This window comes from Durio zibethinus, chromosome 21 (genome assembly GCF_047325235.1).
Source record: "Durio zibethinus cultivar Kanyao isolate XHJ-2024 chromosome 21, ASM4732523v1, whole genome shotgun sequence".
In the NCBI taxonomy this organism is placed as follows: Eukaryota; Viridiplantae; Streptophyta; class Magnoliopsida; order Malvales; family Malvaceae; genus Durio; species Durio zibethinus.
Window position 1 is genome coordinate 2,803,980 of NC_143182.1, and position 17,474 is coordinate 2,821,453.

General features: G+C 34.0%; 1 protein-coding gene and 1 pseudogene across 3 annotated transcripts; both read left to right on the forward strand.

Moving 5' to 3' along the window:
* Positions 1 to 4,811: 4,811 nt before the first annotated feature.
* LOC111304802 (F-box/kelch-repeat protein At3g61590-like) lies at positions 4,812 to 8,098 on the forward strand. 3 transcript variants are annotated; one of them, XM_022901754.2, is made up of 2 exons: positions 4,812 to 5,293; positions 6,654 to 8,098. In XM_022901754.2, the coding sequence occupies exon 2, from the start codon at positions 6,679 to 6,681 to the stop codon at positions 7,888 to 7,890; it is 1,212 nt and encodes a 403-aa protein (XP_022757489.2). In that variant the 5' UTR covers positions 4,812 to 5,293; positions 6,654 to 6,678; the 3' UTR covers positions 7,891 to 8,098. The 3 variants fall into 3 exon arrangements, with proteins under 3 accessions (XP_022757489.2, XP_089606886.1, XP_022757488.2); XM_089750760.1 differs by lacking the exon at positions 4,812 to 5,293 and adding an exon at positions 5,319 to 5,608; XM_022901753.2 differs by lacking the exon at positions 4,812 to 5,293 and adding an exon at positions 5,637 to 6,571.
* Positions 8,099 to 10,670: 2,572 nt separating this feature from the next.
* LOC111306380 (phosphatidylinositol 4-phosphate 5-kinase 10-like) lies at positions 10,671 to 14,570 on the forward strand (annotated as a pseudogene).
* The last annotated feature ends 2,904 nt before the right edge of the window (positions 14,571 to 17,474 follow it).

Consider the following 17,474-nt stretch of genomic DNA (forward strand, 5'->3'; position numbering starts at 1 on the left):
GGTGATGAAATGGGTATGGAAAGTGCATCTCATCAAAATCAAAATGAAAATGATCTCCCAACAGCTCAATTAGCTTATTCTTATTGATACTGTATCTCACAAGAGTCAAGTCCTATCATGATTAAGCGTGGATCATCATTGTCGGCAAGGGAATGGAATTTATAATGCCATCGAGTCATGTGGTGGGTGGGCATATCTAACCATGACTTGTTGGTTAAATTGGATTGAGATATACGCATATGGCTCATAGGCTTGGTTGCAATAGGAAAGGAATTAAAAATTGGACAGCATGGAGACAAATATTGCAGATGATTGACTTTCAGTAATGTACTTAAACATTAATTTGTTAAAATCTTTCAAGTAAACAGTTGAAAGTTCTATTAACTAGTTAAGTACCAGCATCATACTAAAAAATGATTGATAATTATGTAGGATCTATCATCATAAATCTCATTTTCATAGATTTCATCCATCATTAGCTTTTACCTCAACCTTAGTAGGCAAGCTGTCAGTCCAAAAGCTTACCAAACTACGAACAAAATGAACAAATTCCACTAGTTTCCCCCGCTGCTTCTTTTAATCTATAAGACTATTAAAATAGTCAACTGCTTAACTTGTTAAATCGGTTAAATCTAAAAAAAAAGAAAAAGTTAAATTTTTTCTTTCAATCCTAAAGAAATTTCTTTTAAGATTAAACTGGGTTAAAGTTAAACTTCATTAAACGTTCATTTTTCTAGATAATGATGAGACAGTGAAAGAGTAAATTTTCATTTTACAGGCAGGAGAATTGCTCTAGAAAACTGATAAATTCTTATTCTACTCAACCTTGGTCCTCCAAAAGAAACCCAATTTGCCCACCACACGTTCAATTATGAACTTGTATGCTTGTAACCGAAGGAAAATCAGTAATCATTATATACTAACATTTTCCCTCTGTTTTTTAACCTTATTCGAGAACAGACGACTTCACTCATTTTCTTCCTTTCCATGATCCTTCTCTTTGAAAATACTGTCCGATTGTGACCCAACAAATCACGTTACGTGATTACAACCAGACCCAACATAAAGCCTTTGAAAAGAAAAAGAAAAAAAAAACTTATATTTAATATGTATATTCACTCATATGCCAATATCTTTATCAAAGATGTACATTTTTTCGAAAGACCCCACAAATTCCACCCACCGATGGGCAGCGGGCTTTGGGTCTGCCTGCACGCGGCACGCCCTTGCTGAGAACACGACACATTTCCCACATTTTAGACCTTTCCCATTTCCATCCCTCTCCACAGTTTTTTATCAAATCAAAGACAATTATAAGCATTTAGAGCGGCACCCATTGCCGCGATTTGCATGAGAATGAGTTTGTAATAATAGTTCTCTTGGAGCTTATACATGCTTGTGTTGTCCCTTTTCTCTGTTTCTGATGATCAGTCGCTGCCTCCACTATCTTCATGATTGTACCTATTCCTATCATGTTTTAGGTCCCTGGTCGACAGGCCCAACTTAATTAAAAAAGCTATCCTAACAGGGTCCACTCAACAGCTCAGCTTCAACCAATTCATTTCAATACAAATCTGACAGAAAACTTAGATTATATAACACTTATAGTATGAAAGCAATTCATTTCAAGAAGTGGCAAAACCTTTGGTTTCTGAACGAGAGAATAGGATGAAAAAGACATTAAAACATTTCCTTAGAAGAAATATGAAAGCAAATAGATCGTTTCAATCTTGAAACAAATCATCAAAAAAATCTGAACCCATAATCATTTATATCAAGAGGAACTATACATCTTACTAATTGGACCGAACGTGCCCGAGAGTACTAAAAACATCATTTTCAATGTTGGGTTTCTGTCTGTCCTGTCCTTGACTTTGATGTTTCAAATATATTTGGTAGGTTTTCCATTACAAAATCTACATATAAGAAGACAAGACGTAGCCAATTTATTTAGTATTTTCCTCATATTACAATAAAGTACTACTGGATGTGAGAAATGACTTAATGTGCACGAGATGGCTCAGCTGGAAAGAGGTGGAGTAGTGGTGTTGCCACTGTCAACAACCCTTTTCAGTTTGCCTTTATTACATTTTTTAACTCTTGTTACTAAATGTTGTTAAAGGTCAATGCCCATGTGCTTTCACTTTCCGTCGTCTATTCAACCACATTTGCCGACGAGCTCTCCCGTTTCACTTTTTTTTATCTTTTCCCCTTTCATTTCTTCTCTCTTTGCTCCACATACTAGAGCATTAGTGAAAAGATTGTCTTTCGTAATCTACTTTGTTGGTATCATTATGGGCATTAGTAACTTTTAATGTTTCATTAATATTTCAGCTTGTGTTTTGCCTGATAATTTTAATGGCAAATGACGTTGTGCTCCTATTTTTTATGAGCATAGTCAATAAAAGACACTTGGGAAAATCTTACAAGTACCATTTGATTTGCAATAAGGATCAATTGGCATAAGATTAGTAAATTTTTCTTGTACTAATTCATAGTAAATTTATTAAATGGAAATTGATTAATCATTACCATCAATTTTCATCCAATCGGACATTCAATTTCATAAAAATATAAATTTAATAATTCAATTTAATGAAAATAAATATTCAATTTAATCTCACTTCGAATAATTTTAAGAACACAACTTTTTTGTATCCTCCCAGATATATTTAAGATTTTAAACTAAAAAACGTTAACAATCAAAATCAATCAAGCTCTCGTTGATAAGCAAAAGAAACTATGTTCTTTACCACTGGATTAACCCTCATGAATTATTCTCATGGGTTTTCTCAAATATTTTTCTTTTTATTTATCAAATTTTATTTTTAGGTATATGAAGGAGGCGTGAGTGGGGTTGTACGTTTAAAGTCATAACTTCCTGTTCTTTTTTTGGTTGAACAAATACTAGTAGTATATTACACCACTTATTAATGACACAACAACGTATGTAAAGTCATTAAAAAAAATCAAAGGGTGAACGCATGAGTGATGCGTTTTATTGATTTTTATATTCCTACACGTAATTGCTTTGTACTAAGTTGTCGAATATTTAATATTTTAGGTGGAGTTTTAATAGTTTAGGTTTAATTTAAAAAAAAAATCACTTATTTAATATATATGGAAGATGAATTAATTTATATTTTTTATTCATTTACTTTAACAAATTTAAAAGATAAAATTAAATTATTTTTTATTTATCTTTCATTTTTAGATTTATTAAAATTAATAATTAAAAAATATAAAATTTTTTCAGTCTACATGAATGTAAATGAATTTTTTCTAATACATATATATATTAATCGCAAATGACGCACCAAATTGCCAGCTTATGTTCCATCAAATGGAAATAAATAAATAAATATACTGAGACTATAAATTTATAGCGTTAAAATCACCATCGGCCATTATGATTTACGACTATATTAATTAATTAAATGCCTCGTTCTATATTTTAAAACGTTACATCATCTAGTAAAAAATATTGTACTAACCTATTGCACTTGGACTTACTGACGTACGAGATTTCTGTTCTTTTCTTTTTTCCTTTTTGGGGTAATTGAGAATGGGATTTTTTTATCTCACCATACAAATCATTATTGCATAATTTTGTCACATTGATTTAAAAATTCATTTTAAGCATAGTGGAAATTTGACTTGGCCAAAAAAAAAAAAGCATATTTGAAATTTGAAGCCCTATTATTGCTGGTCAAATTCTAAGTATATTAAAAAAAAAAATAGCACATGCAAGTCAGTGGTCACAGTTTCTGATTTCTAAAAACTTTGTGTGTTGCTCGTGTCTCTTTCACTATCTTCATTTCATTAAGCTTTAGTAATTTTGTATTTCAAACGTTTTTCTTAATAAACTTAAGGTTAAGATATTTTATCGATTATCCTTGATATTAGTTGGTATGTTATTATTATATTTAAAACTATAAAAAAATATTTTATTACTATGTTCTAAATTATTCATATTAACCAATTAAATTATACTATATTTTTCATAATTTTAAATGACAATTTGTTAGAATATACATAGTCTTTTAAAAACATTGCAGGAAAATGTATAGAAACCTTAGGCATTGTGGAAGCTTATGTATTATGTTGATTATAACACTGAACTTTTAATTTAAAATAAAAAAAATTTAGGGGTTGGTTGTTTCAACTGTTAGCTTTCAATGGATAAACAACATGGTGATAAAGGCAAACGATTTTTCCTTAGAAATTTGCAAATCAACGAAGGATCTGGAATGATAGTGATCGTACTTGTTAGATGTTTTTAAAGAAAAGAAAGGAAATTTAAAGGTCTGACTGGCCATGGTGCCACGGCACCAATAAGCCAAAAGGAAAGCCAAGGCGATGGGCTTTTCTTTTCACTGTTAAAAGCAAGACAAGAGAGAAGAAAAAGGAAAAGTTACCCCATGCGGAAATTGGAATAGTATTTTTGGGCTAACTTATTTTGGTTGGATAAGTATATTCCGAAATTGAATAAACTCAAATAAATTACCGATGAAGTAGTCATGAAGAAGCTGAAAGAACGGGAATCTCAATGGGAATATTTTAAATAATGCCCATAAAAACAAAAATAACCAAGAAAAGAATTACAAAATAAAAAAAAAATAGGGGGTTGATGAGTAAGACAGCATTAAAATTTTATTTTTTTCGTCTGTTGGGAAAATTCCATTTAATATATATATATATATTTTTTTTTTCTTGCATTAAAAAATTAAAATCAACTCCTGCTTGAATAACACCTCAAACTTCCATTCCTATTCCTTTCCATCCCACACTCATTTCATGTCATTTTTTATACAAGAAAAAAACATAAATAAAACCCACGCGCCCATTCGCGCTCTCTCGCCACTTCCCGTTTCGTTCTTTACTTTCTTCGTTTATAGTCGTTAGAATACCATCTCCATTCACTCCCTGCCTGTCGTTTTTTTTTTTAATATAAAAAAATGATAATAATAAAAAAAACCTTTGCTTTCTCTATTTCTCTCTCTAAAATGGGTTTTGCTTAGAAATTGGTTATGAGCCAAATCTGGAGTAACCCATTTCATTGTTCTCTGAAGGAAAAAAAAGAACAGAAGATTTTACATATTGCCCTCATTCCATCTTCTTCAAATGCTTCCTCTAAAAGGGGTTACTCTTATATTTCACTGCCAATAAGCTTTCTTACTGTCTGAACCTTTTTTTCTTTGCTCAGTTTCCTAGGTTTTTGTTAAATCTTGAAACTTTGTCCGAATCTACCAATACCCATTTGTTGAGTTTTCTGGAACCAGCTTTATTGCAGGTTTGTGACCATTTTTTTGGGAGAAAATTGTCATTTTTTATTGATCCGTTTGCTTGTCTGTAATCTAATGATGTTTTGGTTTAGTTGGTGATGTTTATTGCTTTTTTAGTTATGTGGGGTTCTCGTTTTGATGTTTGATTGATATGTAAGGATGGCCTAATCCTTCTCTTTTTTAACCTAACATTATTTTCTTTGTTCTAAGAACACTAGGGTTTTTATTCTTACTTTTTTGGGGTTGCTAAATTCATGGAAGTTTTTTTTTTTTTCTCTGAGGAAAAGAACGCAACTTGTTTTGGATTAAATACTCTTACATTAGTAAGAAATCTGGATAACAAAATGTTTCCTTTTTATATCATTTTGATGTTGCTCTTTATAAATGCTTTCTCCTTTTTAAGTAACAAATCAGTGATTCACATTTTTCTGTTTTTGCTTCAGTATATATTCAATGATAAGATATTAATTTTGTAAATGTATTTTTGATTGACTTTCCTGTGTTTGATATTATCTCTCTCTTGGAAATCAGTGTTCTAGCATTATCTGCTTATGGGCAACATTTGATTTAATATGTTGGCTGATTTGTTTCCTTGATCTTATTGTATCTCCGCCTACGTGTTTTATCTTACATACTGATGATTATATGTCCTCATTTGATGTTTTTTCCCCTCATCTAAATTTGATTGGTTGTGTGAACTTGATACCAAATCCTTAATAGTTAATATGCATGCGTCTAATCGCTGAGATCTGAAAATATGTGTTCTTTATTGAATTGTTGTTTTCTCCTCTGTCAAGCTTCAAGTTATGGGTATTATTTTTTTTCTTTCGTTTTTTGATACTTGACAACATCCTTTTGCAAAGGAAAACAAGTTATGCAGGCTTTGCATTCATTATAAAAGGGCATGCTTTATCTAATTATTGAAAGTTAGTTTACTGCTGTTGTTTTGAGGGAATTTGGTGGGAGATCAATTATTTTTTTTAATGATTTTGTCACATTTTAATCTACCTTTTTTTCACCCTTTCCTCTTAAAATTTTTTTTCCTAATAATCGGAGGGGTTGATCGTAATCATATCAGAGACATATTCATTACACAATGTGATTTAAATGCTTTTGATTTTTCTTCTCAATTTTGTACTACTCTTCATGCTATCGCATAGATAAATTATTTGCCATGCCTTTCCCATATCAATTTGTAAATTGTAATATGTGTTCAGGTCATTTGACTTGGATTCGGACAAGGCTTATGTTTTTTCATATTTCTTCATGGTTTATTGCGTTATGAGGTCATAGACACCCATCTCATCACTTTTTCTTTTCCGCTTGATTTTGTGAAGAAATTCATTCGTGTTTTTGTTAAATTCTCAGGAAGTTTCTTTTTCTTCTCTTAAGCATGGAGGGAGAGCCTTCATGGATCAGCCATTACGTTGATGACATGTCGAAAGACACTGGTGACTTTGATTCATTCTCAGAGCTTAGTGATGAAGGTAATAAAGAAACAACTGCAGTTTCATTGGACTTAATCCTACCTGATGACTTGTTGGAACGAATCTTGGCTTATCTCCCCATTGCTAGCATTTTCAGAGCTGGTTCTGTGTGTAGAAGATGGCATGAGATTGTCAGTTCCAAAAGGTTCCTATGGAACTCTTCGCATGTCCTATCACAAAAGCCTTGGTATTTTATGTTTACAAGTTCTGATGAACCAGTTGGGTATGCCTTTGACCCGATCCTACGAAAGTGGTATGGCATTGAACTGCCCTGCATTCAGACTCCCAACTGGTTCATTGCTTCTTCATGTGGCTTGGTTTGTTTCATGGACAATGACAGTAGAAGCGAGTTGCATATCTGTAATCCAATCACCAAACATTGCAAGAAGCTTGAGGAGCCCCCTGGTCTGAAATTCTCTGATTATAGTGCACTGTCAATCTCAGTGAACAGGACATCACGCAATTATACTATATCCATTGTGAAGTCTAAACAAGTTCCTGGAAATTTTTTCCAATGGGACCTTTCAATTCATATTTATGACTCAGAAACAATGATGTGGGCAACCTCCTTGACTGAGGTTTTGACAGGATGGAGGGGTGGAGATGAAAGTGTGATCTGTGATGGGGTTTTATACTTTCTGATTTACTCAACTGGGGGTGGCACACCAGAAAATCGGCATGGCCTAGTTACATATAATCTCTCTAGCCGATCATCCCCATTGATAAGGAGTTTTATTCCAGTACCAGGCCCTCTTACCTGTGGCCGTCTGATGAACCTAAAGGAAAAGCTAGTAATGGTGGGAGGAATTGGGAGGCAAGATCGGCCTGATATAATTAAGGGTATTGGTATCTGGGTTCTTGATGGGAGGGCTTGGGTAGAGGTTGCTCGCATGCCCCATAAGTTTTTCCAAGGATTCGGTGAGTTGGATGATGTTTTTGCTAGTAGTGGTACTGATAATCTCGTATATATTCAGAGCTATGGTGCTCCGGCTCTTCTTGTTTTTGACATGAACCAGAAACTATGGAAGTGGTCGCAGAAGTCTCCGGTATCAAAGAAATTTCCGCTTCAGCTCTTCACTGGATTTTGCTTTGAACCAAGACTTGAAATTGCACCTTAATTTATTTCTGATTGGATTTGAGGGTGTCATTGGTCAATTCATACCAAATTTCCACAATTCCTTTTTTCTTTTTTTTGGCTTTTATTTTCAGTTAATATGATATTTCTATTCCACAAGAAAAAAAAAAAGACTTACACAGAATGTACCAGCAGGTAAAAGCTGCTTATTTATGAAAATGGAAAATATTAGTAATTCTTTTGCATTGGCATTTACTGCATACAATAAATACAAGTTTAAACTTTCTTAATTGCGGAGTATTTATAAGCTTTCCGCTTGCCTTGGCACCAATGTTAACTGTTCAAACTTCTAGGCTTTTGAGTTTAGTAGCTGAATCTTTTGTTATGTAGGGGTGCTTTCAGCACTAAAGATTAAAAGCCACACTGAATTATTTAGGTAGCGTCTTTCCAGATTCCAAGCTTATCTGGCAGTGTCCAGCATGTCTTGTTGGGCACTTTGATTATCAATGGGCAAGAAATCTCTCATCCTCCGAGGAAAATTTGGGGATGGTTGGTCTCTTGTTCCTTTCCTTGGTTTGGTATATTTGCCATCACCAAGTCTATATCTGGAGATTGATAACTTTCTCTGTCTCAGACAAGGACTTTCCTTTCACCTTTGGAGTCAGAACTCAGAGTGGGTTCCCATGCCAGTGAGTTCATAAATTTTCTCCTTCCTGCTGCTGCTTCTGTATTCCCCCTTCCCCCCCCCCCCCCCACCCCACCCCTCTCAGGTTAGGTTGTCCATGATGGGATTGGTTAGGTCTAGGATTCTAGACATTGGACCGCACTTTTTGCAAGCTGGGAAGGCCACAGAATGTAAACTCTCTGCCTCTTGGCCTATGTCATTGTTTGAGAAACCATTGGCAAAATGCTAGTGTTCTACTGTCAGAAGTACTGATTGTTTGTAGATACAATTGGATAAAGTTGGAGCCTTGTAGGAAAAAGAAATTTGAACCTGGAACCTTAATTTAATTTCCATAAAAGTAGCAATCCTTTAACCTTGGATCCCAGCCTCAAGTCATGTGGACAAAGAGATGAAATCTAATGACACATCGAGGCCTTTGTCTGTGGAACCCACTGCCTCTCCAGAGATTATGGATTTTACCTGAAGCAAAGCCGGGTATTGCACATTCTGTCGTGGATTATTCCAACCAATGACTTTGTACTCGCCTTGAACATTTAAAACGGAAATTTCTGCTTATTTTGTTGTCTAGCATTTTGAATGATACCCATCAAAACTCTTTAAAAAATGGTCTTAGAAAAAAAGAAATGTTAAACTAGTCTTGAAATTCGAACAACATCTCTCATTTAGTGATCCAGAAAAGGGGCAGGGTTTGCTTCGGGAGAGTAAATCAAGCAAACATGCTTTTGCTTAGGCTGTAAGATAAAATAATAAATGGTTTAACAACAGTGTTTAACGTGCCCCAGACTTACATTTTGGGTCTTGGAGAACGAAACCCTGAATAATAGTACTACCCAACACTCCAACCGTAAAACATCCATGATCCAACACACCAACACCCTGCCAGTTGTACTAATCAATTATTCTCAGCTGACCGCTTTTTCTTTCCCTAGAGTTAGTGGTAATATTGTCCCAACTTCCCAATCCAAATCTTACACTTACAAGGCTCAAAAACACTGTTATCTCCTCCTACTGAACGAATTAAATACTAGTAGTTAAGTGTATTATGCAAATTTGATAATTTTAAATATGATACATTAATATATTATAAAAAATTATATTTTATATATATTTAATATAACATAAATATATAAATTATCGAATTTAAGGTTGCGATTAAATGCTAAACCTCCAAAAAAAATGTGCTTTATTTTAATTGTAAAGAGAAACACCGGGGACCATTTGTGGTGGGCCAAGGGAAAAATGGAAAAACAAATTGGATTAAGTGATGGTTACACAAATATATATTTGTGAAACAAGTGATGGTTACTTGTTTCTCTAAAACCAAACCGACAACTATACTAACTGAGTCCAACTGAACCAACAGGACACGAAATTTTCCTAAAATTGGGTCTCAGGGGTACCCATGCACTCCCCACTTTCAGAATCTCATAACTGAATCTGGCGCGAAAAACTGGATTGCCTTTTACTCTCCACCAGCCAATCACCCCCTCACCCTTCCATTTTTACAACAAATTAGAAACCTATAAAAATAAATTTTAAAATTAAAAAGCAAAAATAACAAAAAAAACCCCTCTTTTTCTTTTTTTGTTTTATTCAATCAAAAGGAATTCGAGATTCTTGCAATTCTCTGTAGAATTGGTCTTGTAAAGGTATAATCAAATTCATCAATTCCAGGAGAATTGGTTTTATGTATGGTATTTTGATTTACTTTTTCTTTATTTTAATGCTCTTTTTTCCGTTTTATTATTTTCTTAACATGGCCATTGTTTGATAGATGTTTCAATTATCTAATATCACCTTTGGTTACATTCATGATTGCTTCGAAAAGTTTCAGATATATATATATGAATTCAATCATTTCATTAGGATCATAAAAAATGCTTGGAGCTCGAATAAATTTGAATAAGATATATAATCATTACATGAAAAATTAGGTATTGCAGAGATGAATCACACTTTAGGGAATGAAAAAAATAGGAGATGTTGAGGAGAAATGCTTGATTTTCTTTGGAGAATTTGATTGCATATTTGAGATAGGATTCATTCGTGATATCCACTTTTGAAAGATATTACCATGTTTATATGGGGAAATAATATTGTGACAAAACATGAATTTGAACCATTTGAAACATTTATTTGTTTTCTATGATGCAAAAATGGGTGCTTATTTAGTTGGAATACATGTTAAAAAAAAAAAAAAACAGAAATAAGCATTTTGGAGGGTGGGGAGTACATGGCACTTTCAGACAGGGAGCTTTCAGCATCAGACTTAACAGCTACACAAAGCAATTGGATTCAATATTCTAAACAGCACTGTAATAATCTCCCTCCAGGATCAATTACTGGCTTTGAATGGAAAGATTACTGTCCTAAAGCTTTCAGGTTTTTTTTTTCAAATTGTTTTCATTCATGTTTAATCGTGAAATTCTTACTTCATCTCTCTATTTTTATTGTTTCAATCAACTGTTGATATCTGGATATGTGGGGTGTTCTTCCAGACTTATACAAGAGCTCGAAAATATTGACAATGATGACTACATGGTGCTAGTTTGTAGTGACGAAACTATAAGGAAGGTCTCTTCAACATTGAGACCTGGAAACATGTTCCTTCTGTCCAAGGACAGCCGATTTGCGATAAAAACACTACGGAAATCTGAAGTCAAGGTAACGAAATCTGCCTTCGTCACGATCTAACAATAACTAATGAAAATTTTCGAGTAGATATATAATCATATGTATTGCTCCCAAGTATCTAAATATAGTTAGTTTTTGGTGTAGGTCCTCCTAGAAATGCTTCCAGGCTACTATAACCATCTCAAAAAGTTCCGCAACACATTATTGAACAAGCTTTATGGAGTTCATGTCGTGAAGCCAGTTGGAGGTGTCAAGGTAAAAGGAACATATATATATATAGCAGTAAAGCTATGTTCCCCCAAACAATATTGGGAAACATATCTGCAGCGTAAACCGACAACAAGAAAACATAGGATATGGTATCTTATTTCATATGAAAATTTTATTGGTCAGCATTTCGTATGTTATTGTTTGACTTGTCTAATGATCTGCATTTATTCTGAATATATATCAGATCAGATCTGTCCTTATCTAATAAATTGAATAGATAGTTTTAAATTGTGGCTTGACTGTGAGGCCAACTATGAATATCAAAATTGAGGTGTTGAAGTTGCATCCGTGTATTACAATTAATCATTGCAAGGGATGCAAATTAAAAATGCAGGTCGGGCCGAAGCTATACAATGTGTCTCCTTCCATGAAGTGATTCTATATATGGATTCTAAGTTGAAATTTGATCGTAATCATGATTGAAAACTTGCCCTTAGTTTTGGCATGAGTTAAATAACATATTGAGTTGGGGAACAGGTTTACTTTGTGGTTGTAGCAAACATATTCAAGTCAGATTTGTTGATGCATCGGTGTTATGACCTCAAAGGCTCGTTACAAGGTCGAAAATTGGAAAAAATGAGATTCCGAGAGAAAACTCTTCATAAGGAGTCGGATTTTGATTTTCTCTTTTACCTTGAACCACTCGTACGACATCGACTTTTGACGTAAGTTCATCGATCTATATCTTCTCTAATAATTTGTCCGTTAAATATTTTAATTTAAAAATGTATTTAAAATATCAAAATATTGATATTTTAATATCTTTTTTTAAAATTTTGAACTTTTTAACCGGGGGTTTAGAAGACTGACCATGAACACCTTTAAATTCCAAACCTACTCCCAATGCGTGCATGTCAGTTTGTTCCCTCACATGTTAATTTCTTTATTGATTAACGATGGCAATTTTATTTGATAGGCAAATCAAGCATGATTGTGCTTTTCTCGAGGCTGCAGGCGTCATGGATTACAGTCTGATGCTTGGCTTACATGTAAAGGGATCATCTCAAGGTGAAATTTCCCATGAACTTTCGTTGCTTTAGCTTTTGTGAATCCCTACAAAGATTATCGAAACACAAAATCTATTGCAGATTCTAATGTGATGTATATTTGTTGAGTTTAAAACTAACTCTGTTAACAAGGTAGATTAAACTCTTGAACCCTTACGATCCTACTCATATTGAATCACTGTTTTGATATTGGATGCATGAAAAACTTTTATCTTGTTTTGATGTTGGATCCATGAAAAACTTGTCTTGTTATTATTATTCTAGGAACAGAGTAAAATTTCTGATAAGCTTTAAGTCTCTCACAGGTTTCTCGGATAGTGGAAGTAAATTTTCTACGGAATCACGTCGAGGTAACTACTTGCATCAAAGGATCTCAATCACTTTATTACATGTTAATTCTTGTGAGGAGGCATATAACTACCCGGGTTCTTGGTAATGTAAATCACAGGGAAAGAGATTTGTGTTATGAAAAAACAACAAGAAAAGAGATTTGTGTTATGAAAAAACAACAAGTTGACTTTATTTGAAATTGGCAAATTGCCAAATGACTAAATCTTCCAAATATAAGTGCCATCTTAAAAGAAATTGTACATTCCTTTATTGTCTTTCTGCAGGTTCTGTTGACAGCAGATGTTCCAACAGTGGCATGAGATTTTCCGATGAATCTTTGCTTCAAAGTGACTTGTCCTTACAAAGATCCTCTATCTCTTCATTTCGAGGTAACTTACAGTCACTTGGTGAGCAAAAAAATATAGCATGTACCTGGTAAAGATTCCGCATATAAAAACTATAAGTTCAGGAAGAAAAAAAATATGTACTGATAATTGGTTCTCTGAATTTTGAAAATAGTATATTATTAAGGAGTTGATGGGTCAATCCTATTTGGAAAGGAATGTTATAGATTTTCAGTGTTTTGCCTTCAGTATTATGTAACTCACTATCATTCAATGTTGCTTAAAAGGCAAAGCGAAAAGAAAAAAAGTGACGGAGAACCTAAAAGTTAAGAATTGTAAGAAACTGAATGCTTAACTGTTCCAATGTTGTCATATTCATTGAATAAATATATGCTTAAGAAAGTTCTCTCTTCTGCCAATCATCCTCTCCCACATGTTCCCATGGCCATGAGGAGGTTGTAAGATTATTAGCAATAAGCTGTACAAGGCATATTCTGTTTTCCTGCCTTGCAGATTCAATTGACAGCAGGACTACAGACTGCATCACGAACATGGTCTCCACTGACTCTTTTCAAGAGAATGTAGCAACGGAATTGAGTTTTGGTGATCAGTGGCTACGAAATAACAGGTAAATTTTGCCTGCTAAATGTATACTCGGCATGATATATGTCAAAAACTAGAATGCCTTGTTCTTTGAAGTTTGGATATGCTTATGAAGTTTCTGATAGAAACCTGAAAACATAGGAGAAGTGTCACATTTGATATGGGATATGGCTACTCTTTAATGGTATTTTTGCTACATAATTTCAAGTACAGTGTGGAACTAATTCTGAGTCAATTTTTTCCAATATTACAGCCAACAAAAACGACATAAAATTGGAGCAATTAATCATTTAGAATACAAGGCACTGATTTATACGATTCTCGTTTTAGCAATTTCAACGCACTGTTCTTTTCATATTGCTGTCAATCGTGTATGAATCCGAGGTTCAGAGATGATATGGAATGTTAGATATTGTAAGGAATTGATATAGTTTCTGTGCTTTGCACTATATATGGTTTTCTTGCAGTCATACTTCTAACTTCGGTGAAGAACTGTCTGCACGTGGAGTTCGCATATCAAGGAATGGAACAGGAAATGTATTACCACGTCAAAATTCCAGGTCGCGAGAATGCCATGATGTTCTTTTGTATTTTGGAATAGTAGATTTTTTTCAAAATTACAATATGATCAAGCGACTTGAGCATGCTTACAAGTCATTGCAGTTCGATCGCAAGATGATTGCAGCCGTAAATCCCAGAGCATATTCTTCTCGCTTTCAGGATTTTATCGGTGACATATTTAAAGCTGATGATTCTCTCCTCTGAGCTCACAAATGGTAAGTTCTACACAAGCAGAAATAAATTTTCTATTAACATCTTGAATGTATATAAATATTTTCCTGAGGGATAACTATAAACACAAGAGAACGACTATCAACTGCTACACATATATAGTGCACTGCGGCTGCAAGGCCATGGATTTTCCTGTCAAATTATTCTATATTTAAATCAAATCCAGTTTAAAAGCTTTTAGGTTATACTGGTTGACTTTTACTAGACTAATTTCACATGTTCTGTGCTGAAATTAAAAATATAAAAGACCTTGTGAAAATGGTTGAATCCCTCTGCTCAAGGTCCAGTCAAAGCATAAGCATTCTGTCCTAACCCTGTGGATTGCTTGGGTCCCAGTGGCACTACGGCAAGCTTGAGGTTGAGGGGCTCATCTCAAGTCTCATGGACCATAGTCTTATTAAATATTAATGTCATCTCAACCAAAAACCATGCTTAGCATGTGCAAAACCTAACTGAATGTACAAACTTTTGTTTTGCAGGATGCAGATAAAGATCATGCATGAATGAGTAGATATTGAGTATGTCTAGTGCTCAATCGTGGCACGTAAAGGATAAATGAAATGGTATTTTATGGAAGACATCAAATGACTAACCATGGAGACAAATCTTATGAGAGACTAAGAGTTATCCCTTAATTTCTTAAAAATAGATAAAGTTAGAACTTGGAATGTGTTGCTTCTGCACCACTAAGGTATCTAATATGAGAAGGGATCATTGCTATTACCTGGGAATTAGCTTCTGATAAATGAAGTTTTCAAATGTGAAATGTATGGTATTCTAAAACATTCCAATTTCTGATCTAAATTAGTTTGGCATGCATTTGCTGTATGTAATAATGGAAAATGTCTGTACATAACTTTTCCATGGTGTAACCTTAGAGAGCACATAAATTCTCTTCTTGACTTTTGATGGCTTCCGTTTGAAAATGATTCCTCATTTCACTCTCCTAGCGAGAATTAATGTGCACGAGCATTTGTCACGGTGATGAAAACTCATGAAGCCTAGTCCCCGCCCCTGACACAACAACGTACAGATTGAGTTAAGAGCAATTTTAGACTCTTGGACTCTTTCAGGCCTCAAAGATTCATCCAAGCATAAAGGCCAATAAACTATCACCTTAGCTCTTTCGATTGAAAAACAATTTGTTAAACCCTAGACTTAGTTTATCCATCCAAAATGGATGGTGGATTTTTAGTAGGGTTAGAAATCAAGTCACATTCCTTACAGCCCTTGCCTTAATCTTCAACAAAAGAAAAACAATTTGTTAAGTATTTATCATGTACTGAGAAACACATGCTTAGATGAACTATGTGCCAATAAAACACAAACCAACTAAACTTAGATGAACATTCATTCGTTCATGTGCCTATATATGAGAAAAATCATGCCATCAACATAGTTGGTGAGTGGTGAGGATGTTGCGTCATTTTATATGTCGGGCATTATATGTGGAATGTGGTTAATTTATAGACTAAATTGCATGAGCTTTTGGACCACATTCGATTAAGATAGAACTACTTTTAAGTGCTCCATTTCTCCTCTTATCATTCTTGTGGTCCTCTTGTTTCCCCAAATTTAACCATGCTCTTGCCTTGTGCACTGCCTTCAAATTGTTATTGACTGGTAAAAAAGACTCTTTACCATGTAAATTTCTAAAGATCTTGAACACGAAGAACTAGCATCAAGTACAAATATAGTCATTGTTTAATTTACTATAGATGTGGCCACTAGACTAATCATCATCTCGGTTCCAACACTTTCATTCTTTTTCCAGGCTTTTGTTACCATGTCAGGTTTATTTCGATCTTTTTCTCAGTTTACTTTACTGGCTTCCAATTAAATTTTCTTTTTTGTTCAATTATAGACAAAGGGTTGGACGTATGAAACCTTTGATGTGGTTTTATGGGGCAAAATCAAACGGAATGAAGGAGTTTGAGTATTGGATTGTAATAGGAAGTGGCTGCAATTAACAAAAACTATGGTCATAAATGCAAATTTAGGTATTTTCTCAAGTCTCAACTAATGGAATTAAGACTGTTCAGGAACAAATTTGAGTGGGAAAAGAAACAAAGAAGTTTATTAAAAAGCACGAAGGAATACTTGGAACAGAAAATAGCTGTTGTTACACGAGCAGGTAGGATATGGACCACAAATTTCGTCGCTTTGGCAGAGCTATCCTGCTAGGTAGTTTCGTACACAAAGATTTGGCTGGTACACAAAGAGGAAGCAGGTTTTCTTGGACCCTACCTATAAAACTGCTTCGCCATGGCTTAGGTAGAGACTGATGTCACGCATTCCATTAGCCGCACGGCTAATAAAAAGCTTAATCACGATCTTTTATTCTTCCCCATGAATATTATATCCATCATTGCACTTAGCAAATTTTTAGTTAATTTTTGCTCATAATTTTCGGTTTTTATTAACATTCAATTCTCTCAAATGGGATGGTTACTTTGTACCTTTGCTCAAGATACATTTAGTTTTGATAATTTTTTATTTTTATTTAAAATTAAATTAAATTTTAATCATTAAATTTATAATTTTAACACTATTAATAAATTTTTATTTTCAGCATATCATTGTTAAAGTGATGAAAATAGATCAACTTCCTAACTTCATCTGATCTATAGTTTGTATGTTGACAAGAATATATAGACTCATTAATTATTATTATAATCCTAGTTAATTTTATGTTAGCATTAATCTAAACTGGGGGTGCCCCGGAAAACCCATCGATTGTTTACAGTGTTAGTCCCAAATTAAGGGAAAAAAAAACGAAAAGAGGGAGATGCACATGCCCACGTAGCAATGAAAATTTGAGTCTTGTCTCGAGACTGACCAGAACTGGGAGAAGAGACAAAGCAGAGAAGAGTGAAAGCAGAACTGACATGAGACAAAGCCATGAGAACTTCACTCCAATTAAAGAGTGAAAAAAAAAAAAGTAGAAGTAGAATGAGTGGAG